The sequence below is a fragment of the Cornus florida genome, unplaced genomic scaffold (assembly GCF_030987335.1).
Source record: "Cornus florida cultivar Cherokee Brave unplaced genomic scaffold, ASM3098733v1 CherokeeBrave_3.0.0_Hap2_Chr02, whole genome shotgun sequence".
Classification (NCBI taxonomy): Eukaryota; Viridiplantae; Streptophyta; class Magnoliopsida; order Cornales; family Cornaceae; genus Cornus; species Cornus florida.
Genome location: NW_026775572.1, coordinates 22891440 through 22914321, shown reverse-complemented (window position 1 = coordinate 22914321; position 22882 = coordinate 22891440). Strand labels below are relative to the sequence as shown.

The 22882-nt window shown below is 34.3% G+C and overlaps 3 protein-coding genes and 1 long non-coding RNA gene across 9 annotated transcripts; 3 read left to right on the top strand and 1 right to left on the bottom strand.

Annotated features, from left to right (window-relative positions):
* Positions 1 to 6059: 6059 nt before the first annotated feature.
* LOC132294253 (endo-1,4-beta-xylanase 4-like) lies at positions 6060 to 9690 on the top strand. 5 transcript variants are annotated; one of them, XM_059792035.1, is made up of 9 exons: positions 6060 to 6204; positions 6448 to 6528; positions 6669 to 6747; positions 7075 to 7121; positions 7572 to 7794; positions 7880 to 8046; positions 8136 to 8234; positions 8408 to 9193; positions 9291 to 9690. In XM_059792035.1, the coding sequence occupies exons 1-9, from the start codon at positions 6184 to 6186 to the stop codon at positions 9633 to 9635; spliced, it is 1848 nt and encodes a 615-aa protein (XP_059648018.1). In that variant the 5' UTR covers positions 6060 to 6183; the 3' UTR covers positions 9636 to 9690. The 5 variants fall into 5 exon arrangements, with proteins under 5 accessions (XP_059648018.1, XP_059648020.1, XP_059648021.1 ...); XM_059792037.1 differs by lacking the exon at positions 6448 to 6528 and having other exon boundaries at positions 6061 to 6204; XM_059792038.1 differs by lacking the exon at positions 6060 to 6204 and adding an exon at positions 6334 to 6351 and having other exon boundaries at positions 6448 to 6747.
* Positions 9691 to 11042: 1352 nt separating this feature from the next.
* LOC132294251 (uncharacterized) lies at positions 11043 to 12310 on the bottom strand. Its single transcript, XR_009478015.1, has 2 exons — positions 11940 to 12310; positions 11043 to 11806 (listed from the first exon to the last, which is right to left on the bottom strand). It is a non-coding gene; the product is annotated as an uncharacterized LOC132294251 (long non-coding RNA).
* Positions 12311 to 14375: 2065 nt separating this feature from the next.
* LOC132295843 (endo-1,4-beta-xylanase 5-like) lies at positions 14376 to 18048 on the top strand. The gene is made up of 8 exons (XM_059794117.1): positions 14376 to 14472; positions 14622 to 14753; positions 15576 to 15622; positions 16036 to 16258; positions 16333 to 16499; positions 16582 to 16680; positions 16819 to 17604; positions 17704 to 18048. The coding sequence occupies exons 1-8, from the start codon at positions 14376 to 14378 to the stop codon at positions 18046 to 18048; spliced, it is 1896 nt and encodes a 631-aa protein (XP_059650100.1).
* A 679-nt stretch (positions 18049 to 18727) lies between these two features.
* Positions 18728 to 21509, top strand: LOC132294250 (14-3-3-like protein B). Of its 2 annotated transcripts, none has more exons than XR_009478014.1 (4): positions 18728 to 19403; positions 20216 to 20338; positions 20878 to 21178; positions 21278 to 21307. XR_009478014.1 is itself a non-coding variant. In XM_059792033.1 (4 exons), the coding sequence occupies exons 1-4, from the start codon at positions 18918 to 18920 to the stop codon at positions 21326 to 21328; spliced, it is 777 nt and encodes a 258-aa protein (XP_059648016.1). In that variant the 5' UTR covers positions 18730 to 18917; the 3' UTR covers positions 21329 to 21509. The 2 variants fall into 2 exon arrangements, 1 of the variants encoding a protein (XP_059648016.1); XM_059792033.1 differs by having other exon boundaries at positions 18730 to 19403; positions 21062 to 21178; positions 21278 to 21509.
* Positions 21510 to 22882: the final 1373 nt, after the last annotated feature.

Below are 22882 nucleotides of genomic sequence, written 5' to 3'. Positions count from 1 at the left end.
CTACAGCTTTAAAGATGTGTGACACAACTATTATGAGTCTATATTCTCTGCCTCCCAAAGTGGATGGTGAGGGCTCGAGTCTCCAAAGAGGCAAAGTAAGTGTTACAAATTATTAATGAACTTTGATTGGGTTTAAAACTTTAGATAAATGAACTTTGCAGAAAAATAAAATTCACTACAAATATATAATTACAAATTATTAGGGGTAAAGGTGAAAGTTTGAGATATTCATAACTAATATAGGGGAACATTACTTATGGAGAATTGATAGTTTTTTTGTCATTAAAAAAGAAAAATAGGACTTATAGTTGATTTTATCATTAAGTATGGGTCTCATTTTAAAATTATATGCCAACGTGTCTAAATATTATTGGTCATTGTACATATGGATAAGATACACTGAAGATGGCTGGAAACCTAATAAATCAGATACACCATAAAAAAAATCCTAATGGTTACAACCCATCAATTGATATGATGGCTGGAAACCTAATAAATCATTTATGCATACCAATCGCACAAGATGACTGTCTCCAACTAGCTTTCATCATTTTAAATCTTTGGGTGCAGCGTGCAGATAACATAATAGTTGCAAGTTAATGAGGCAGTAGCATGTAAAACACTTGAGCTACATGCTTAAATTATTCGAAAACCCGCAGCAAGATGAAATTTCCTTGCTATTCCCCTTTCACTTTTCATCTCAGGTAATAAAAATAAAAAAGACATGATGCAAGCCCTACCAGATTTTGTAGCAAGTGTATGGGTATGTATTGACATACTTCCGGACATCATCCTCTTTGGAGAGGTTGAGGAGCTTCCGGATCTTTGATGCCCTCTTTGGACCTCTCATATTGGGTTTCTCAGTGTCAGCCTATCCAGGCAGCGCTTTCTCACCCTTCTTGACTATGACCAGGTTCAAAACAGATAGGGCATGGCTGAAAAATGCACCCGCGAACAGCCTTCCTTCTCCGCTCTCCTTTGCACCTTCCATAACCATGGAAGCAAGCAGAGCCTGTTCAAGTGAACATGAAGTAGAATCAACTTCATTTAGCGACATTTGATTTCTGATAAAGCTCAACCAAAGAAACTTGAGCAAACAAAAAAAGAAGGTATCTGAAGATTGATAGTTTATGAGTTCAAGGCGGATTACACCACAATAAAAGAAAAAACTTGCAATTCTTGCATTTAAGGATTCATTTTATTAGAGATGGGAGAGGGGGAGAGTTATTCCACAAATAGGATTGCCAACTTAAATGGTGATAAAGAAAAACAATTAAGAGCATCACTGTAACTACGACGAAAGAGCCTACACAAATTGCAAAAGCATGCCCAAAAGTAGTGTGGTTGTTTCCAAATGCGACCTCAATGAATTCGTTAGGTTCACTATCACAAAATAAAATGCCCCCAATTCACCGACCTCCATGAAGTAAAAGACGAACACGACCAGGAGTCAGAACTCCCTGCTTCATGGTTTGTCACAGCCACCCATACTTTTGAGCTTTTCTCACATTTTCCGGAGCTGCTGAGCTTAACCCTTGAACTCCAGTCAAGCAAAAGGATAAGTTTCAGCATGACTAGATTGCTCATCAGAAAATTTTTAAGCAGATGGAAGGAGAGTGGTAATAGTATACCTCGCCAAGAGAATCACCACTGACCTCCTGTGCCAGCCACTTGTCAAAGAAGGCAAGGCTGTATGTAAAAATGTCAGTTAAGAGTGGCTGGAACAAGCTTTAAGTCAATAACAGATAAATAATATCAAGTATAATATTATAAAAATGTAAAAATTTATATCATTCATACAACAGGTAGCAACTAGCATCAATAAAGAAATTAATAAAACAAACATACTTTACACTGTAACCCAACAATTCATTGAAGATCAAATATATATTTTAACCTTTTGTAGAATTGGACATACAATGTATCACAATATATAAGGAAATACATAAGTAATAAGTCATTAGACAGCATAGCCCTTTGCAGTTTCTAATATTTTAACTGATAAATTGTATAAAATAAATAAAAAATAAAAAAATCCAGCATATTACATGCACAAATAACAGGATTTATAAATTTTAAGCAAAGAAAAACTAAACAACTAACAATGAAGCATAATTGCTCAAGGCAATGGCATAACAGCACAGTCAGAGAACCCCTCCAGAAACCAACAATGATTTTAGTAATCAAAGTAACGGTGTAAATGGATTATAAGTCATGAATTCACGATATTATGTCTTAAGTAAAGAACCAATATGCGCATATAAGCTGCAACGAAAAACCTAAAATTTGACAATTAAAGATTGTTAAGCTATATAATGCCATGACAATAGCTCCTTACATACATAAAGAACAAGGGTTTTATGGTAATCCAACATTCCATCTGTGGGACATTTCATTCTTCAGAACAAAGGGGAAGTTCTCAGAGCTTCCTCTCCTAGTAAACAGCATGAATACTATAACTGCATAAGTAGAGAAAATTCAATATTTCTACCCGAAGTAATTCGGATATAGACTCCGAAAGCAGTGATTAAGAGTGCACATATCTATCTATTATCTTAGGAAACCGGAATTTGATTGAAAGGATCAAATTGAACCTGGCCAGTGGGTTAAAATCAACGGAAGTGAAATCAAATTTGCTAATACCCGCTTGACTCACTTCATATATACCAAATGTGAAGGCAATACAAAATTTTAAATCCTCCTATGTTACATCTTGTATACTGTTTATTCACTCAACGAAAGACAGATCAAAAACCACTACTGCATTCCTTTTGGTTGCAAGGAAAATACTAGATGCATAAAGAAATCTGAAGGAATGTCAGATTTCCCATAAGTTTGGAAGCCAAAAGAAACAAAAATCGAGAAGGATAAATCAAGATGAAACACAAATATTAAAAACATCATTTTCTTTTCTTTTCCTCGTTTTTCTCAGCAAGAACGTGTCTTACCGAAAAAATACGGATATATATATAAATTCACAAACACACACGCATATAAAGAGAGACTTACAGCTTCTCATCGTCATCGATTTCAAGCATTTTCTGGGACACAGTGGTTGGGTTCGCTATATTAAACTGCAAAATAAACTATATATATAAATTAGTGAACCCAATAGAGTAATGAACTGAAATTGGGTTTTAGCCTTTTAGGTGGGAGTGCATGGTCCGGTTTGGACTGAATTGGGAGTATTTTGAAACTAAATTATTTATAATAGTTCTATTATTTTTTAAATTAGATCGAACTATAATGTTTATGGAACCAAACCAAGCCAAATCGGTTTTTTGCGATTTGGTTCTGTTCGATTTGTCTGTTTTAGTTGATTTCTTTTTTATTTTAATTTAGAGGGGAGCAAAGTTTTTTTTTTTTGAAAGAAAATTTAAACTTTTTTTAAAAGAAATTTAAAGTATAAAAGAAAGAAATGGGGCACGTGAGAACTTTATTTTGTTTAGGTTTAAGATACGATATACGTATATAAATATACAGTAGTGTTCAATTGCTTCATGGGAGCAAGAAATTAGATATTCAGTAACCTTAGAATCTAATCTTACGGCAATTACTTAATTGGCTTTTATTTTCTTCATTTTAAGAAACTTATATTTTCTTTCCATACCATTAAAAATGACAGAATGAGACAATTTATTAAAGGAAACAAAAATGAAATAATCTAGTTGTTTATTCAACAAATTAGCAAGCAACAATATAAACCAAAAAAGGTTAATCAAAAGAGAAAAATAAAATGGCCATTAAATAAAGATTTTTTGAGAAGTATTGATTATAATCAAAACTCAAATTTCAAGATTGATCCATGTTTTATACTCAGCTTAATAAAATATTTTGAATTTGTTCAGCAACTAATTTAAAATTAGGATACTACTATTGACTTCATAAACTTTTTAGAAAAATAATTCAAAAAAACTCTTAATATATTATTATATATCCATCTAAATGTTTTCAGTGCTTTTTTATTTTTTATATTTTTTGGTAAATTAAATGTTCAAAGTTTTAATCGGTAAAAACATGCCAAAATATGTATAATATTATTGCAAATCCTAAGTTTTTTCATAATTTATAAATAGAATTGATAAAAGTATGGAAAAAAACTAAAAATGATGAATTTTAATTTTAGATTAATTTTACTTCGTCTTAGTGACTGCTTGCGAAATTGGTAAAAAGTAACCAAATTATTTTATTCTTGTTTCCTTTAATAAATTGTCTAATTCTGTCATTTTTCTTTTACGATAGAAAATGTAAGTTTCTTAAAATAAAGATAATAAAAGTAAATTAACTAATTGTTGTATGATTAGATCTTAAGGCTACAATTAAAAATGAGTATTTAATTTCTTACTCTCAGGGAGCAATTGAACACTACTGTATATATATATATATCTTAAGGCTACAATTAAAAATGAGTATTTAATTTCTTACTCTCAAGGAGCAATTGAACACTACTGTATATATATATATATATATATACAACATAATAATGGTTCGGTCCTGGCTGGTCCGGTCCAGCACGACCCTAAATCAGGACCGGATCGAGAAGTTACGGTTCCATAATTTTGAGTCAAGGATCAGACCAAATCGCTATATAGCATGACCAAACCGCCCAATTTCGTATGGTACGATCCGATTTTTTGGTTTACCGAATTTTTTGAACACCCTTAGTTTTAGGGATCAAAACCTTCATCTTCAATCAACTCTGCAACTCCTCAATGTGGAGAAAGGAAATCTCTCCCAGGCCGAATAACATGGTTCAAATTGTGGGCCCATAAAATATATACAAGTCTTTTGGGTTGGGTTGGTGTGTTGTGGGTCGAGTCAATACTGACCAACTAAGTTTAGATATGGGCTTTGGTTTTGGGTTAACCAAGCTTAGCATTTTCAGTTTTTTTGGGTCTAAAATCGGTGTAGCATTCTCAGCTTCTTCTTTCTTTTTCTTTTTCTTTTTTTCTTTTTTAATTTAATGATTAATTTTATATCGAGTTTGGGCCAATTACTTTGAGAATGTAACACTCTTTAGTTCAAATTAGTAATATCATTTCAAAATAGGTGATGAGTATTACATTTTTGAAATAAAGGTGTTGGATATAGGCAATGAAATACAACAATATATTATTATATAGATATAGAGATATATAGAGTCTAGCAAACAAAAGTATTTACCAAAAAAGTCTTAAATTCCCAATCCTACCTACAATAGCTTGTTTTATTGCTTAATTAGGATGCAAAATAAATTTCTTAAGCTAACTTCATACTAATTAATATATAAATTCAAAAGCACTCGTAGTGAACTTCCTTATCCTACCACGAAATAACGTGTAACTTCGCATGAAATGGTTATTATTCTTAACATTTTTTAAAAAATGAAAATCATATTCTCACTCTATTTTTTCTTCAACTCAACTCTATTTATTTATTTAATAAATGAGATAACAAAATTCTCTCTCAAAGGTGGAGCGCATAAATACTTGTTACACTATTGTAGTTTGTGAGTGTGCTAAGAAAAGGAAAAACATAGCGCATGTGCAGAAAAATTGAGTGTTTAATGTTATTACTCTTTGTGAATACCGCATCAATGATTTAACATGGACCACAAAATATAAAAAGGAAAAAAAAAAATTATATATATACGTATGTATGTATTGCTTATAAGATATATAGTCCTTGTCATGCCAATCAATGATTTAAGACATATATGGAAATACGACGGCCTTCATCCTAATGTTGAGGTGTAAAAGTTATAGCTCATCTTTACTTTGTGTGATGCACATATATATATATATATATATATATATATATATATATATATGTATGTATGTATGTATTGCTTATAAGATATATAGTCCTTGTCATGCCAATCAATGATTTAAGACACATATGGAAATACGACGGCCTTCATCCTAATGTTGAGGTGTAAAAGTTATAGCTCATCTTTACTTTGTGTGATGCAAATTTAGTAGTGTGGTCCAATTCATGAAGTTTGTTTGGAGTGAGAGATTGCGTAAATATATAACCCCTCTAACTTTCAACTTGCATTCACATAGTTTGAAATTTGTAACGCATTAAGGAATAATTTTAAAATAGTGTCAGGCTCACCGACATTGTGAATCTAAAACGAGAATCAAGAGTTGCTCACCGATATTGTGAATCTTAATCGAGGATCAAGTATTTCTTAACTTTCAGATGCATTCAAGTGGAGCTCACGTGAGTTCCACCTCTTTTTATTCGGTTACAAAGCGTTTCATTTAATTTTAAAGAGAATTTAGAATAGTACATGATTTAGTATTAACCAGGAAGAAGGAATATCTGATTTGGTTCAATGCTAAACGCATCAACTTCAGCCTTTGACTGGTAGTGGAGCATAGAACCCGTGACATGTTAGATTTGATTGGTTTGTATGTACGTTTCATTGTCCTAACTCTCACTTGTAATGAACTTAAAAAACAGAAGAAAGAGGAGAGAGACTTGAAGATCCAGCAAATTGGAAAGAATGGAAGGAAAGGGAAGGGAAGGAGAATCAACATTCAAGTTATTGTTTTTCAAGTTGTGATTGTTTACCAAACAAATCAGTGGCCAAATGACAATTAGATTTTCAAAGTGATGGTTTAATAATGCATTAATCATTTTTTTTAGATGTTTAATGATTATGTTTTCTTTCTTTCTTTCAGGGTCTTGTTCTTGCTGGAGAAATGAAGGTTTTCACTGAAGCCAAATTATTTGTGGTGCTATGGTCTCTACTTTTAGCAGGTTTGTATCGTAACTCCTTAGAACACCTGAATTAAGTTAGTCAATTTTCTAAGAAGCACTAAGCCACTAAGAAAAATGCAAGTGTAAAGATCTTTTTCTTTCAAGAAGGGGATTGATGACAAATCTTAATTAGTCACATAAATAACAGAGCTAAATAATATATATATATATATATATATATATATATATATATATATATATATATATTTCATTGATTTCCATTTACAAGAACTTCATTAAATTTTCAACCACATCAATAGAGTTCATAATTTCTTTTTTGCCCCTAATGGACTAAACCTGAGCCTTCACCTCTTTTGGTTCATATAGGACGTACAAGTGAGGCTTCATTGTACAACTACTCTGCAAGCATTGAGGTAACATATGATCCTTCTATTCTCCATGTAAGCAAACAATACATGTAATTTTTTAGCAAACTCAACTTTCACACACACACACACACACAAACTCATTTGCTCCATTGGTGGCTCAAATCCTCAACCTTCCATTTGGAAGGAGGACGACATACCACTTAGGCAGAGCCCTTGGTGACGAGGCTAGCATGAGAAGCTCTTATTAATTTGATGACCACGGGCTATCTGATTGAATGCACTTCATATTCATTAATTTTATCAGTATGATATCATTAGCCATTGGACTGCTAAAACAATCTTAATGATTAGTGACAAAACTACAAAGAAGAATTGAGAAATGGAAAGCAATAAATTAAATTGTCTATATGATCTCAAATGTGCCATAAAAACATTACATGAACAATAGTCGTTTGAATAAGAACCCAATAATAAAATGCTTTTTCCAAATATCAGTGCCTGGTTAATCCTCTAGAGCCTCAATATGAAGGAGGGTTAGTGGCTAATCCTAACTTTGAAGATGGCATAGAAGGATGGGGTAGGTTTGGAGATGCGAAAATTGAAGCGAGAAGAGCAAGCATGGGTAACAAGTTTATTGTAGCCTACAATAGAAGTCAACCATATGATAGTTTCTCACAATGGCTGTACTTGGAGGAAGGGCTTTTATACTCATTTTCAGGTAATTTACCGATAAATGACTGTTTCTTTGGTTTCCAGAAAACTTGTTTTGAACTTTTGACAACATTTTGGAATGTTTCCTGCAGCCTGGGTACAAATTAGTGAAGGAAATGAGATTGTAGTAGCTAAATTCAGAAATTCACAAAACCTTAGTATGATTGTGGGCTCTGTTATAGCTCAACCTGGCTGCTGGTCTATGCTAAAAGGAGGGCTCACCGTGGATGTCACCATGCCAGCCGAGCTCCATTTTGAGGTACATTATGAATCGGATCCTCATAATACTCATCATGACCTAACAATATCGGCTTTTTTCTTAGAAATTGCTATTTTCGATTTCTATAGAGCAAAAACACCAGTATTGAGTTATGGGTAGATAATGTGTCTCTACAACCATTTACTAGAAGTCAATGGAGAGATCAACAATCCAAAAGCCTAAAGAAGGTAAGCAAGTTGTAGCTCAATTTTGTGTTCTTATAGCATTTTCTAGTTCTGCATTAACAATGTACTTCTTATCATATACCAATATAGAGTAAGGGTGACCATTGATGCTTGTTTTGGTTTCTAAGATGACAGAGTTGATCACTATGCAAGAAGCTATATATTTTCTTGTGCAGATACGAAAGAGAAGAGTGCGATTCCATGTCTCTAACAAGAAAGGGAAAAGGCTCCAAGGAGTGAAAATTAACATCAAGCAAACAAGGCCTCATTTCCCACTAGGTTGTGCCACTGCACTGACTATCTTAGAAAACAAAGCTTACCAAAACTGGTTCACCAAGCGGTTTACTGCAACAACATTTGACAATGAAATGAAATGGTATTTCACCGAGGAAATTCGTGGACATGAAAACTACTCTATCCCAGATGCCATGCTTGCGTTCGCTAAACAGCACAGAATTTCAGTGAGAGGCCATAACATATTTTGGGATAATCCAAAATATAATATGGATTGGGTCAGATCTATGTCCCCAAAAGAGCTTCTGAGTGCAGCTATGACCCGAATGGGTTCAATAATGTCGAGGTATTCTGGTGAGGTTATTGCGTGGGATGTCATGAATGAGAATTTACACTTCTCCTTCTTTGAAGATAAAATAGGTCCAAATGCTTCTGCTATGTTCTACAAGATTGCACAAGCTCTAGATTACGAAACACCTATGTTCATGAACGAGTATAATACTTTGGAGTACGTGGAAGACATGAACTCCATTCCAGCAAAGTATGTGGAGAAACTTAGAAAGATCAAATCTTTTCTGGGAAATGAAGAAATGGTGGTAGGGATTGGATTACAAGGTCATTTCAGCGAGCCAAACATAGCTTATATGCGCGCAAGCTTAGATTTTCTTGGCGCGACCAAAATGCCTATATGGATTACAGAATTAGACGTTGAAAGGGGCTCGAATCAGGTAATTTTCCTTGATAAATAAGCACTTGTATTAAACTAATCATCCCATTAATTCGTTTTCTAAGCCGGTGTTGATGAGTTTGTTTCTTAATTGATAGGCTACATACTTGGAAGAAATTATGAGGGAGGCATATTCGCATCCTGCTGTTGAAGGAATCATAGTGTGGTCAGGGTGGAAACCAACAGGTTGCAGTAACATGTGCTTAACAAACAACGATTTCAAGAACTTGCCTGCCGGAGATGTTGTCGACAAGTTAATTGAAGAGTGGAAGACAGATAACTTACAAGGAGTGACCGACGAGAATGGAGTCTACGCAAACCACATTTTTCATGGAGAGTACATTGTAACAGTTTCGAACGCTTTTGCTGGTGAAAATTTGACAAAGCATTTGGTGGTGACGAGTGATAAATCTGAACCATTTGATGTTTGGATATCCATTTGACAACACAATTTGTGTTTTGGCTAACAAAAAAGTTGAATGAATGAAATTGTGAATCGATTAGTATCTAGCATTTTGATCGGAGAGTTGAATTGCTGATAGATTGAAATTTAGATTAAAACTCAGTATGGAAAACATATGACCAGTGAAGTGTAATGTAACTAGTATGATTTATACTTCTGAAGTTCTGAGGATGAAAAGTTCAACACAACATTGAAAAATTAAAGAATGCATAGTGAGCATGACTTTGTTTTTTTAGTAGCTCGTATAAGTTGATTTGGCATAGAGGAAATCAACAATGATCTTTGATAATACACTCTAAAACTAAAATAAATTCGAAATAATGCAATAAGAAATTAATCAATGAGGTTCGTTGTTAGGACCTCTTTGGGAAGCTGGAAAAGTCCAAGTCTCCTCATGCATTAGATGGATTCAAGTGAGAGTAATGTGGGATAAGGTAAGTAATAAATTTTCAAAAACTAGGTACAACATGAATACGTTAAAAAATAATAATAAAATATATGTTGTTTTGTATAAATAATTTTTTTCCATTTAATCTCTATAATCATTAATAAAATCATTAATTTGAAACTTAAAGTTAGATATTTGTATTTCGTGTCCAACAGAAAAATAAATATTCACTTTTTAGAATTTTTCTAACTTATTTGACACGTGTTTGGACCGGATTCGACAAATATCTAAGTGTACTTATTTTCATAATCTCCCTATTTTTGAAAATAATAAAAATTACATCAACAAATCCACCATATTGTAATTATATCCTATTTCCCTAACCAATCAAATTAACACTCCTAATTTTATCCCAATTCTATTTGAGTGATGATATTTACATTCAGCTTTCTTCTCTTGCACTAGATTCTTTATTATATATATATAAATAAAATGGGGGCGCGAATCACCTGCTGTGACTTTCCCGTGCTATTTTCTACAGTGAGCGGTAAGTGGCCTTGGTTTGGTCACGTTTTACTCCACTTAACAGACACTAAGAATGTGTTTGACAATTGCACCAAGTAACATTTCACCACCATTTATAAGTAACATCACATAAGTCTAAAAATAATATCACATAGTCTAAAAAGTAACATCATCACCATTTAAGTAGTGATATTACCTTCTTATAAATGGTGATATTACTTTTAGACTTTTGTGATGTTACTTATAAATGGTGGTAAAATGTTACTTATAAATGGTGGTGCAATTGTTACTTAAATGGTGGTGATGTTACTTTTTAGACTGTGTGATGTTATTTGGTGAAATGTTACTTATAAATGGTGGTATTATTTGAAATTAAAAGTGGTGATGTTTCCTTTTAAAAATAATGAGGTTACTTTTTAAATTCTGTGACGTAGTTATAAATGGCCAAACACTTTGTGTCGGTTAGCTGAAAAATGATGTGGCCAAATATGGATTATTTAAAAATTAAACCGTATAGGAATTGCACAGGTGATTCGCGCCCATAAAATGGGTCATGATAGACAGGCAGCAATGTCTGGCCGATTTGCAAGGCAGAAATGATGTGGCACTCCATCCGGCATAAATTAATCATACAACGAGTTCACATCATCACACGCGCCATTTTCCGATCACAACGCGCGAAAAGATTAGCCCGGGGTAGGTGGTGCCGTTGCTTGGAGTGGAGTCCTCCTCCGTCGCCGATCTGCTTTCTTCTCCATCATCGCCGGGATTTCACTGTCGGCAGTTTTTGGTGGTGTCTCTTTGAATCCACCAATCCTAACTTCAAATCCAATGATTGTGACAAGCAATAGTTGTACAGAGCAAGCAATAGTTGTGAGGATGCGACTTGTACAGAGCAAACATGGAAGACAACATGAAGATCACATCTTTTGGTACAGGTACTTCAAATGGGTTCGCTGGTTTTCTCTCTCCTTCTATTTCTTCACTTCTTATCTCATCATCCAAACCCCCAATACCCACGAACCCACTGATTCTCTCTCTAAAATCACCTCCTTTCTCTATCTAAAAGCTTACCATTAACCTCCCGTGCCCTCTTCGAATCACCCAACACCACATTTATACAACAACCCAGAACCCATCAAGGTTTGTTGAAGGATTTGAAGATGTATGTATACGATTTGCCATCCAAATACAACCTTTATTGTGTCCAAAAGGACAAAGAACCGATGAAGCCTCACCTATGCAAACAACGACAGCAAAATCAGACCAGTTTCCTACGGTGAAGACACAACTCGTGACAGCCACAGGCGACCCACGCACAACGATGACAATCTGAAATTTCGCGATCTAAAAAAATTGAACCAAACTCACCGGCGTCTTCCATGATTCATCGTCACCGTCGGCCGACACGTTTACACGCGCCCACCGCCGCCTATCTTATTGCCTTCTACGACGCCGTGAAGAGACTGTTCCCGTCGGTGCCAATCTCCACCTTCGGCAGACAACGACACCACCTACCCCGGGCTCTTCTGTTCTAAACAGATTAGTCGGTGCCGGTTTGTATACTTTCCGATTGTCTATTCCGATCAGCTTCGCCGGCCGTGTCTCTGCTTCTTCTCCACAGATGCAACTCTCTACCTGTCTCACCGTTTCCCTTGTGTTCAGATCAGATCTGCAACTCGAGGGAGGTTAGAGAGAGAGGAGAGACCGGGGAAGATGAATGGATTGCACCGAGCCCTTTCTTTTTGTTTTGTTTTTTTTTTTCGCCAGCTCGACGCCACCTAGGATTCTAACTGGCAAATCGGTCAAATTCATCGCCGTAAATATCATTTTTCAAATAAAATATATGATTATTCTTCAAAAATACATTTATGTCCATAATATTAGAAAGTGTATCACTACATAATATTAGGAAATGTAGTGCTTCACTCTAATTTTGCAAAATAATGTCCATAATCTTCCCAATCCCATTTACAATAACTTGTTTTATCCCGCAAAATTAAGATGCAAAATAAATTTCTTATGCTGAGTTGCTGACTTCATGTTCAATTTTTTAACACAAAAGTTTAAGGATACGATCCCCTCCATATAAATTTCTTTCCAACTCTCTCCAAACTTAATCCAAAGGTCAATATTAATACACGTGATTTGAGATCACTTACCTACATTATACCGTTTTGAGACCAAGTAAACAAATTCAATATCCAAATTTCTCTCGCTTACGTTTACCAAAAAAAATTTCCTCGCTTTTTTCATCTCTCCTTAATATTCTCTTTGTACGAAACCCTTTTTTTGAAAAAAAAAAAAAAAAAAAAACATTTCACGCTTATCTCTTTTCCATTCAATCTCAACCTTCACTGATGTCTTGAAGCCACGAAGATTTCGATTTAATTTGGGTATTTGAGACCAAATAATTGATTTGGGTGTTTTAAATACCCTAGATCACGTTTCGGTATTTCAAGAAATCATTCAAAAAAATCTTTTGTCATCTATCAACTCTCACAGAGGTATATTTTCTTATGCGATTTTGTAGAGGAGATGGTTCTTATATTAAACCAAGAACACACGAAGATATTGGGTCTTCTGTTGATCAATAGTCTCAACTCTCAACCACGAAGATATTGTTGAATCTTCAGTATCAGTCAAAATATAATATAATGGAACTTCCTCTGTTCCTTAAACTTAAATAAGTAAAATTACATCATTAGTCAAAGAGAAGATTAAGGAGAGATTAAAAAACAAGGGAATTTTTTTTGGTAAGTGTAAGAGAGAGAAATTTGGGTATTGAATTTGTATAGAAAAGATTTGCCGTTAAGGTCCCGTTTGGTTCCAAAACAGTGTACTATAGGTAAGTGATCTCAAATCATGTGTTTTAATATTGACTTTGGATTAAGTTTGGAGAGAGCTAGAGAAAGATTTGTATGGAGAGAATCTGTATCCAAAGTTTAAAGGCGTTCTTAACCTACCTCCCTCATTGTTGCAAAAAAATAATAATAATAAAATAAAAGTAAAAATAAAAATCTCTTTTGTTGCATTAAAAAATCAAACTTTCAAAATAATTGATTAATGACTGGTGTCTCACAAATTCACAATCTCACATATTCTGTCTGACCTTAAAAAAACCAATCAATAATTTATGACAACTATGGAAATATGATGATCTTGTTTAAAGGGATATATTGTATAAAATATGCAACCATCCGTAAAATATATAATGCTAGGCTCTTAAAACTGTAACCGTTTTTCAGTATTAAGATACATTTAAGTGGTATTTATGTAAGTTGCACCTGCATCTATACACCGTTTCCGTAAACAAAATATTTTATTTAATTTCAAAGCCAAAAGCATTAATTTCAGCCTTTGGCTAACAGAAGAGCATAAAACCCCTGACAAGTTAGAATTTATTTACCTTTCATGGTCCTAATTCTCACTTGTAATGAACTTAAAAACAGAGGAGAGAAGAGAGAGAGTTGAAGATCCAACAAATTAGAAAGGAAAGGAAAGGAGAATCAACATTCAAGTTATTGCTTTTCACCATCAATGCATTACTTTAAGTTTCAGTCTACATTTGAAATGCCATCTTGATTTTGTTTTTCATGATTCCAAAAACATAGTTTACATAGTGTAGAAGAATTATGTTGCATTTTTAATATGCAAGATTGTTTATCAAGTTCACATTGTTAACCAAACAAATCAGTGGCCAAATGACAATTAGATTTTAAAGGGATGGTTTAAATAATTAATCCTTTTTTTTTTTTTTTTTTTTTTTTTTTTAATTTCTTTTAAATTTTTACCATAACTTAAACCATGTTTTCTTTCTTTCAGGATCTTATTCTTGTTGGACAAATGAAGCTTTACAATGAAACCAAAATATTTGTGGTGCTATGGTCTCTACTTTTGGCAGGTTTGTATAATCGCGCACTCCATAAAACATCTGAAACCACTTCCCTCGTTAACATTCTATTCAATTCTTCAATCCAAACTAGACCATACAATAGTTTTCTAATCATTCAATTTTCTGAAAAAAACACTAAGCCATGTTTGTTTTTCCAGCTATTATTCATCTAGAGTGGTACTATGTGACCAACTCTGTGGGCGGGTGTGATGTTGACGGGTGCGAGACACTGGACGAGCTATCACACTGGCAGGCTACAGGGTATCATGATCCCATATCATCGGAAGAAGGTGAAGTGTTATGTAAGGTTCAACACCCTTTTATGACACAACGCGTTTTAAAGCCGTGACGGCTGTGAACCCATCAGAACTCCAAAGTTAAGTCTGCTTACTCTGGAGAAGTACCAGGATGTGTGACCTCCTGGGAAGTCCCTGGGTCGGGAGAGCCAAAAACGAACAATATTGTGTTTGAGTAGGGTGAGAGTTATTACAAATGGTATCAGAGTCGGAGCCTAACTAGAAATGTGGCCAACGAGGAAGTTGGGCCCCATGAGGGGTGATTGTGACGACCTATATGGGCGGCTGTGATGTGAGCGGGTGCGAGACACTGAACGAAATACCACACTGACAGGCTACAAGGCGTCATGATCCCACATTGTCTGGAAAGGTGAAGTGCTATATATAAGGTTCAACACCCTTCTATGACACAACGCGTTTTAAGGCCGTGAACCCATCAGAACTCCAAAGTTAAGAGGTCTTTGATCCGGGAGAGCCGACAGTCGACAATATTGTGTCTAAATAGGGTGATGAGAGTTGTTACAAGCTCTCTATTTATCTCAATGAAGAAACAGTTGCAAAAAAAGTTCTCTTTCAATAAGAAAAATGCGAGTACAAAGGATTTCCTTTCAGGGAATTGATGAAAAATCTTAATTAGTCACATAAGAGAGCTAAACAAAATTTTTCATTTTTTTTTTATCCTTATTTTTCTTTAAAGAGATGGAAATATACAGGTACTTGAACTTCACTAAATTTTCGACCAAATCGATAGAGTTCATAATTTCCTTTCCCCCTAGTGGATTAAACCTGAGCCTTCACCTCTTTTGCTTCATATAGGATTTGCAATTGAGGCTTCATTGTACAACTACTCTGCAACCATCCAGGTAACATATAATTCTTCTATTCTCTATGTCAGCAATCATTATATGTAATTTTTTAGCAAACTCAAATTTCAATCAAGTCTTATCATTTTTTCCCGGTAGGTAAATCTCACACACACACACACTCGTTTGCCTTTGGAAGGAGCCCTTGGTGACAAGGCAAGCATTGGAAGCTTTTATGGCTATCTGATTGAATGCAATGCATATTCATTAATTTTATTAGCATGTTATTATTAGTCATTAGATTGCTAAAGCAATGTTTAATAATCACTATCAAAACTTCAAAGAAGAATTGAGAAAAGGGAAGCAATAAATCAAATTGTTTATATTATCTCAAATTTGACATAAAAATATGACATGAACAATGGTTGTTTGAATAAAACACCCCCTAATAAAATGCTTTTTCCAATTTTCAGTGCTTGGTTAATCCTCTAGAACCTCAATATGAAGGAGGATTAGTGGCGAATCCTAACTTTGAAAGTGGCTTAGAAGGATGGGGTGTGTTTGGAGATGCGAAAATTGAAGTGAGAAGAGCAAGCATGGGGAACAAGTTTATTGTAGCCTACAACAGAAGTCAACCATATGACAGTTTCTCACAGTGGCTATACTTAGAGGAAGGGCTTTTATATACATTTTCAGGTAATTTACCTATAAATGATTGTTTCTTGAATTTCTAAAAACTTGTTTTGACAAACATTTTGGAATGTTTCCAGCTTGGGTACAAATTAGTGAAGGAAATGAGATAGTGGCAGCTAAATTCAGAAATTCACAAAAAATTAGTATGACTGTGGGCTCTGTTATAGCTCAATCCGGCTGCTGGTCTATGATAAAAGGAGGGCTCACCGTGAATGTCACCATGCCAGCCGAGCTCTATTTTGAGGTACATTATGATTTCGATCCTCAGAAGACTCATCATGCCCTAACAACATTGGGTTTTTTCTTATTGTTATTGATTTCTGTAGAGCCAAAACACCGGCATTGAGTTATGGGTAGATAATGTGTCTCTACAACCATTTACTAGAAGTCAATGGAGAGACCAACAATCCAAAAGCATAGACAAGGTAATTTTATCTATGCTTCAATTTTGTGTTGTTAAAGCATTTTCTAGGTCTGCATAAACAGTTTCTTATCATTGACACCAAATCACCAATACAGAGTGAGGGCTATCACTATGCAAAAAGCTTTATTTTCTTTTGCAGATAAGAAAGAGAGAAGTTAGATTCCATGTCTCTAACAAGAAAGGAAAAAGGCTCCAAGGAGTGAAAATTAACATCAAGCATACAAGGCCTCATTTCCCACTTGGTTCTGCCATTGCACCGAGTATCATAGAAAACAAGGCTTACCAAAACTGGTTCGCCAAGCGATTTACTACAACAGTTTTTGACAATGAAATGAAATGGTATTCCAACGAGGTAATTCCTAGACATGAGAACTACTCTCTCTCAGATGCCATGCTCGCGTTTGCTAAACAGCATAGGATTTCAGTGAGAGGCCATACCATTTTTTGGGATGATACGAAACAGATCATGGATTGGGTCAAATCTTTATCCCCAAAAGAGCTTTTGAGTGCAGCAGTGCGACGAATTGGTTCAGTAATGTCAAGGTATTCCGGTGAGTTTATTGCATGGGATGTGGTGAATGAGAATATGCACTTCTCATTCTTCGAAGATAAAATAGGTCCAAATGCTTCCGCCATGTTCTACAAGATTGCACACGCGCTAGATAACAAGACACCTTTGTTCGTAAATGAGTTTAATACATTGGAGGATCCGACAGACTTGGATGCCATTCCATCTAAGTTTCTGGAAAAGCTCAAGGAGATCAGATCTTTTCCGGGAAATGAAGAAATGGTGTTAGGAATTGGATTACAAGCTCATTTCAGGGAGCTGGATCTAGCTTATATGCGCGCGTGCTTAGATGTTCTTGGCACAACCAAAAATCCTTTATGGATTACAGAATTAGATGTTACAAAAGGCCCAAATCAGGTAATCTTCCTAGATAATTGAAAACTTATGTTAGACTTATTATTTTCCCTGGTTTTGTTAGACGTTCTAATGTTGATGAGTTTGAATTTTAATTGACAGGCTAAATACTTGGAGGAAATCATGAGGGAGTTGTATTCACATCCTGCTGTTGAAGGAATCATAATGTGGTCAGCGCGGAAGCAAGGAGGTTGTGGTTATATGTGTTTGACAGACCTGAATTTCACGAACTTGCCTCCCGGAGATGTTATTGACAATTTAATTAGGGAGTGGAAGACTGAGAGCTTACAAGGAGTGACCGGCAAGAATGGGGTCTATGCAAACCGCATTTTTCATGGAGAGTACACTGTGACAGTTTCGAACCCTTTTGCTGGTGAAACTTTGATAAAGCATTTGGAGGTGACGAACGATAAATCCGAACCATTGGATGTTTGGATTTCCATTTGAGAACACAATTTGTATTTTATCAAACAGAGAGGTTGAATGAATGAAATTCTCACTTCTGGGGATGGAACGTTTAAAAGCACAATGAAATTAATAAATTGAAGCAGGCATAGTTTCCATTTTTTTTTTTTATTTTATGTAGTTCATAGAAGTTGATTCACAAGGAGAAAAGCAACACTGTTACATTTATATTTGATTAAAAAAAAAAAACCTAAAACTAAATATAATTCAAACCAGAATTTTGTTAATGCTCCATTGGATAATGCCAAAAAAAAAAAAAAATAGGTTCATAGTTCATAGTTTGGACTTTGGACCTCTGTGGTCTTGGTCAAGTGAGTGACTGTAATTTACTTAAAAAATAAAATAATAAAACATAATAATAATAATAATTATTTTTTAAAGAAAAAAAGCATTAAAAATATACATTCAGTTTGTACTTTGTAGTATTAGAAAATCTATATACTCCACTTTTAAGGAGTAATTTTGTCCTTTCAATAATTTAAAAATTCTAACTGAAATATAAATATATAAGTAGTGAGAGGTGGCCACAGACAATGTAATTGAAATTATTGAACATTCTTGGTTTTACAACTTTTTTTAAAAAATTAAAAATAAAAAGGTAGAAAGTGAACTATAAATATAATCTCCTTACCTAAAATAAAATTAAGAAAAAGCTAAAGTAAGGTAAGAATAAATAAATAAATAAATAAAATTAAAAATCCATAATTCCATGTTATCTCTGTAACATCTGCAAAAATTGAATCACCAATTCGCCTCTCTCTCTCTCTCTCCAGTTACTGCTTCCTTTCTCCATCTCTCTTTCTCTCTCTAAAAACCACATTTTGAGATCAGATCTCGACCAAATTCCACCAATGGCTTCCCTTTCTACCCGCGAAGAAAACGTGTACATGGCGAAACTGGCCGAGCAAGCCGAACGCTACGAAGAGATGGTGGAGTTTATGGAGAAGGTGTCCACCGCCGTCGGCGACTCCGAGGAGCTGACGGTGGAGGAGCGCAACCTCCTTTCCGTGGCGTACAAGAACGTGATCGGCGCACGCCGGGCTTCCTGGCGGATCATATCGTCGATCGAGCAGAAGGAGGAGTCTCGCGGCAACTCCGACCACGTCGCCACCATCAAGGACTACCGGACCAAGATCGAGACCGAGCTCTCTTCGATCTGCGACGGCATTCTCAAACTGCTCGATTCGAAATTGATACCCACGGCCAACGCCGGGGATTCCAAGGTCTTCTATTTGAAGATGAAGGGAGATTATCATAGGTATTTGGCGGAGTTCAAGACCGGAGGAGACAGGAAGGAGGCTGCCGAGAATACGCTCAATGCGTATAAGTCTGCGCAGGTTTGTGCAATTGTGTGTGGATATAATTTGATCGGTTGATGAATTGAAAATTTTTATGCTTTTTATTTATTTATTGCGGTTTGTATTTGGAGAAATTATATAGAATTATGCATTGACACGTTTGACATTGTTGCTTTCATTGTGACTGAAATTTGAGTTAAATTAGTTCAAGATACTCTAAAACGTAGTTTTTTTTTTTTTTTTGTTATTATTTATTATTTTTATTTTTTATGAATATAAATGGTATTTGTTCAATTTGATTTAATGAGGGACATTTTGTTTCACTATTCTTGCAAAATTTTGTGAATGTGTATGATGAGATGTTTGTTAATTTCTTGGGATTTATGAATTCGTAGTTCTTTTATAACTGTAGATATTGGGTATTTGTTCTATGTAAGGATGTAAAAAAGAATTGATTTTTCAGTGTAAACTGAAGAATGTGTATGTAATTGAGTCCTACATGTGAAAATTTTACTTTGGAAAATCCCATTGAACTTTTAATTTCTTCTGCCTTACTTTTGTTGATCAGGTTCGTGTTTGACCTAAACACATTTAGAAGTGTCCATATGAGATAACTCAGTTTATTTTGATTTCTATTGCTTTTCGTCTCGTTCAATTGAAAAGTTTAATGTGAATTTTATGCCTTCATGACTCTGCGGTTATGGGAAATCTTGATCTTCTTATTGAATCTACAGGTTTATCTTGGTGATACTTGAATTTGGATGAAAATACATTTTAATATTTTTATAATCATGATATGATCACTGTTGATGATTAATTATTTTGGTCTTTATTTAATATCATGTTTCCAGGATATAGCAAATGCAGATTTGGCTCCGACTCATCCAATTCGGCTAGGACTGGCTCTTAATTTCTCTGTGTTTTATTATGAAATTTTGAATTCACCTGATCGAGCTTGTAGTCTTGCAAAACAGGTAACAGAACATATCTTGAAACTCTAGTTTAAAACTTTGATTTTATGTTGCTAATTATAGATATTGGCAAGATAAATAGATAGAATCATGCTTGGTGATGGCTTATATTTTATATATTTATTTTATTTTTTTGGTTTCTTTCTGCATGTTCCTTCAATCAAAATGTCGGTTTTAAATCTAACAAAGGACCATTATGTTGTCACCCTCCTTTCAACACTTGTTCAAACTCAAACATCATTGCGACCCTTTTTTGTCTCATGAATTGCCCTAACCAGATGCAAAGGACCACCTGTGGGCCCCATGATTCAAATTTTAGAGGCAAATGTGTTTGGTCTTTTGTAACCAATCCTTTCTATAGTTGACCAGATTCATTTCTTGAACTGTTGTTGGCTTTGGCATATGCCAAAACACTGTTATGCTTTGGACTTTAATTAAGACTGTTATCAGGGTTTTATTCGGTCTTTGTGTAGCTTTTGTGGGTTGTGTTCCTCATTTTCTAATGATGCTTTACTCATAAAAATAAAAAAATAAAAAATCAGGCTTTTGATGAAGCGATCGCGGAGCTGGATACACTGGGAGAGGAATCCTACAAGGATAGCACTCTGATAATGCAACTTTAATTAAGACTGTTATCAGGGTTTTATTAGGTCTTTGTGTAGCTTTTGTGGGTTGTGTTCCTCGTTTTCTAATCACACTTTACTCCAAAAAAATAAAAAAAATCAGGCTTTTGATGAAGCGATCGCGGAGCTGGATACACTGGGAGAGGAATCCTACAAGGATAGCACTCTGATAATGCAACTTCTTCGTGATAATCTGACTTTGTGGACCTCAGACATGCAGGTTTTACTTTCATTCTTTTATGATGATCGTTGTATGTTCTTTCATATTTTTCGTTCAGAACATTATACTTTCATGTTACTGATCCGGACCCCTTTTTAGGATGACGGGGGAGATGAGATCACATCCAAGCGCGAGGATGAGCAGCAGTGAAGTTAGTTATTTTCGCATTAGTATCTCACTCATCTCCTATTTGCTTTTTTGATTGGAGAAGTTTGGTCCTCCATCCATTCTATTGTGGTTTTAAGAAGTTCATCCCTTGATCTATGAACTTTGTAGTTAATTTTATAAGTTTCCCATTTTTATCTTTATTTACATTTCATTGTTTCTCTTATCCTATGAAAGTATTTCCTTCTTTTATTTTATTTTATTTTATTTTATTTATTATTATTATTATTATTTAAATGTTAGCATGAATACTTTCTCAGAACAATGCTTAGTCCCCTGCTTTGCAGTGTACTCTGTACTTGAAATAAGATGGGGTGTATTCCAACATTTAACAGAAACATTTCAATTCTCCACGCAGGTTAAAGTTATTCAGCGACTCCATAAAATGCAATGTTAAATTGAATAAATAGAGAATTATATTAAATTCAGGAGCAACCATCTGGGTTTCAATTTCTGGCCAAAACGCACAAGAAAGGGGAAAAATAAAAAATAAAATTCATACATGACATAATCAGATTGTATTGTAAGAAAAAGACCCTATGGTGTTGAAAGAATCATTTGAAACGCAAGGGTGAAATGTCATTTGATTTAGATGATTATTAAAATTGTAAAGCTTCAACACTTTGAGCAATCCATTTTTGTTTTTTACATCCACTGAATTACTAAATGCACGCTTTTCCTTTTTGTTTTTAGGACAAGAATGATGCTCACATATAACAAACTCCACTAATGTGAGAAAATCTTAATATCACCTACATAAGATCTACTAATGCAAGATGACATGATACTCACTGGGAGTGGACACCAAAGTGGAAGAGGAAACCTAAAAAAAAAAAAACTACCGGATTGATTCAATTTTAAAGTAAATATTTATTTATTTTTTAACTGAATTAAAAATTGTCAATCAAATAAATTTTTATATAATTTTTTGATTTTCAGTTGTTTTAAAAAAAAAAAAAAAAAAAAAAGAAAAAGCTCTATTATTATATATATATTTTTAAAACGTAAAAAGAAAACTGTTTAAAACATTTTGAATTTGTTGGCTGGCAGCAGAATATAAGGGTATACTTTATTTGTAACTCTAAAATAGTTGAAAACAGATATTTTTATAACTAAATTTTCAAAAAATTAAACCAAGCAAGAATTTTTTTGTATAATTCTCTATTTTCAGTTTTTCAAAAATATAAAACTATTTCCATACTTACAAATTTTGTACCAATCCCCCACCTACAACTGAATCACACTATTTCTGTTAAAAAAAAATCAGACTATTGCTCCACAAAATAATGATGACGTAGAGTCCATTCAAGAAAAGTTATAATATAGGCAAAAAAAATATATATATATAAAACCCCCCTCAATTATATATATATATAGGCACAGGGTTACAATGGTCATATTGCAAAGGCAGTTTTGGAGTTAGATCAGAAAGTAAACTCAAGCCGGAAAGGGCTATTAGGGGTCAAACTGCTCATTTCTTATAGTTGAGGTACAAAATGCTGATTTTTGATATTTAAGGGTTTTATGCTTTTTTTTGGC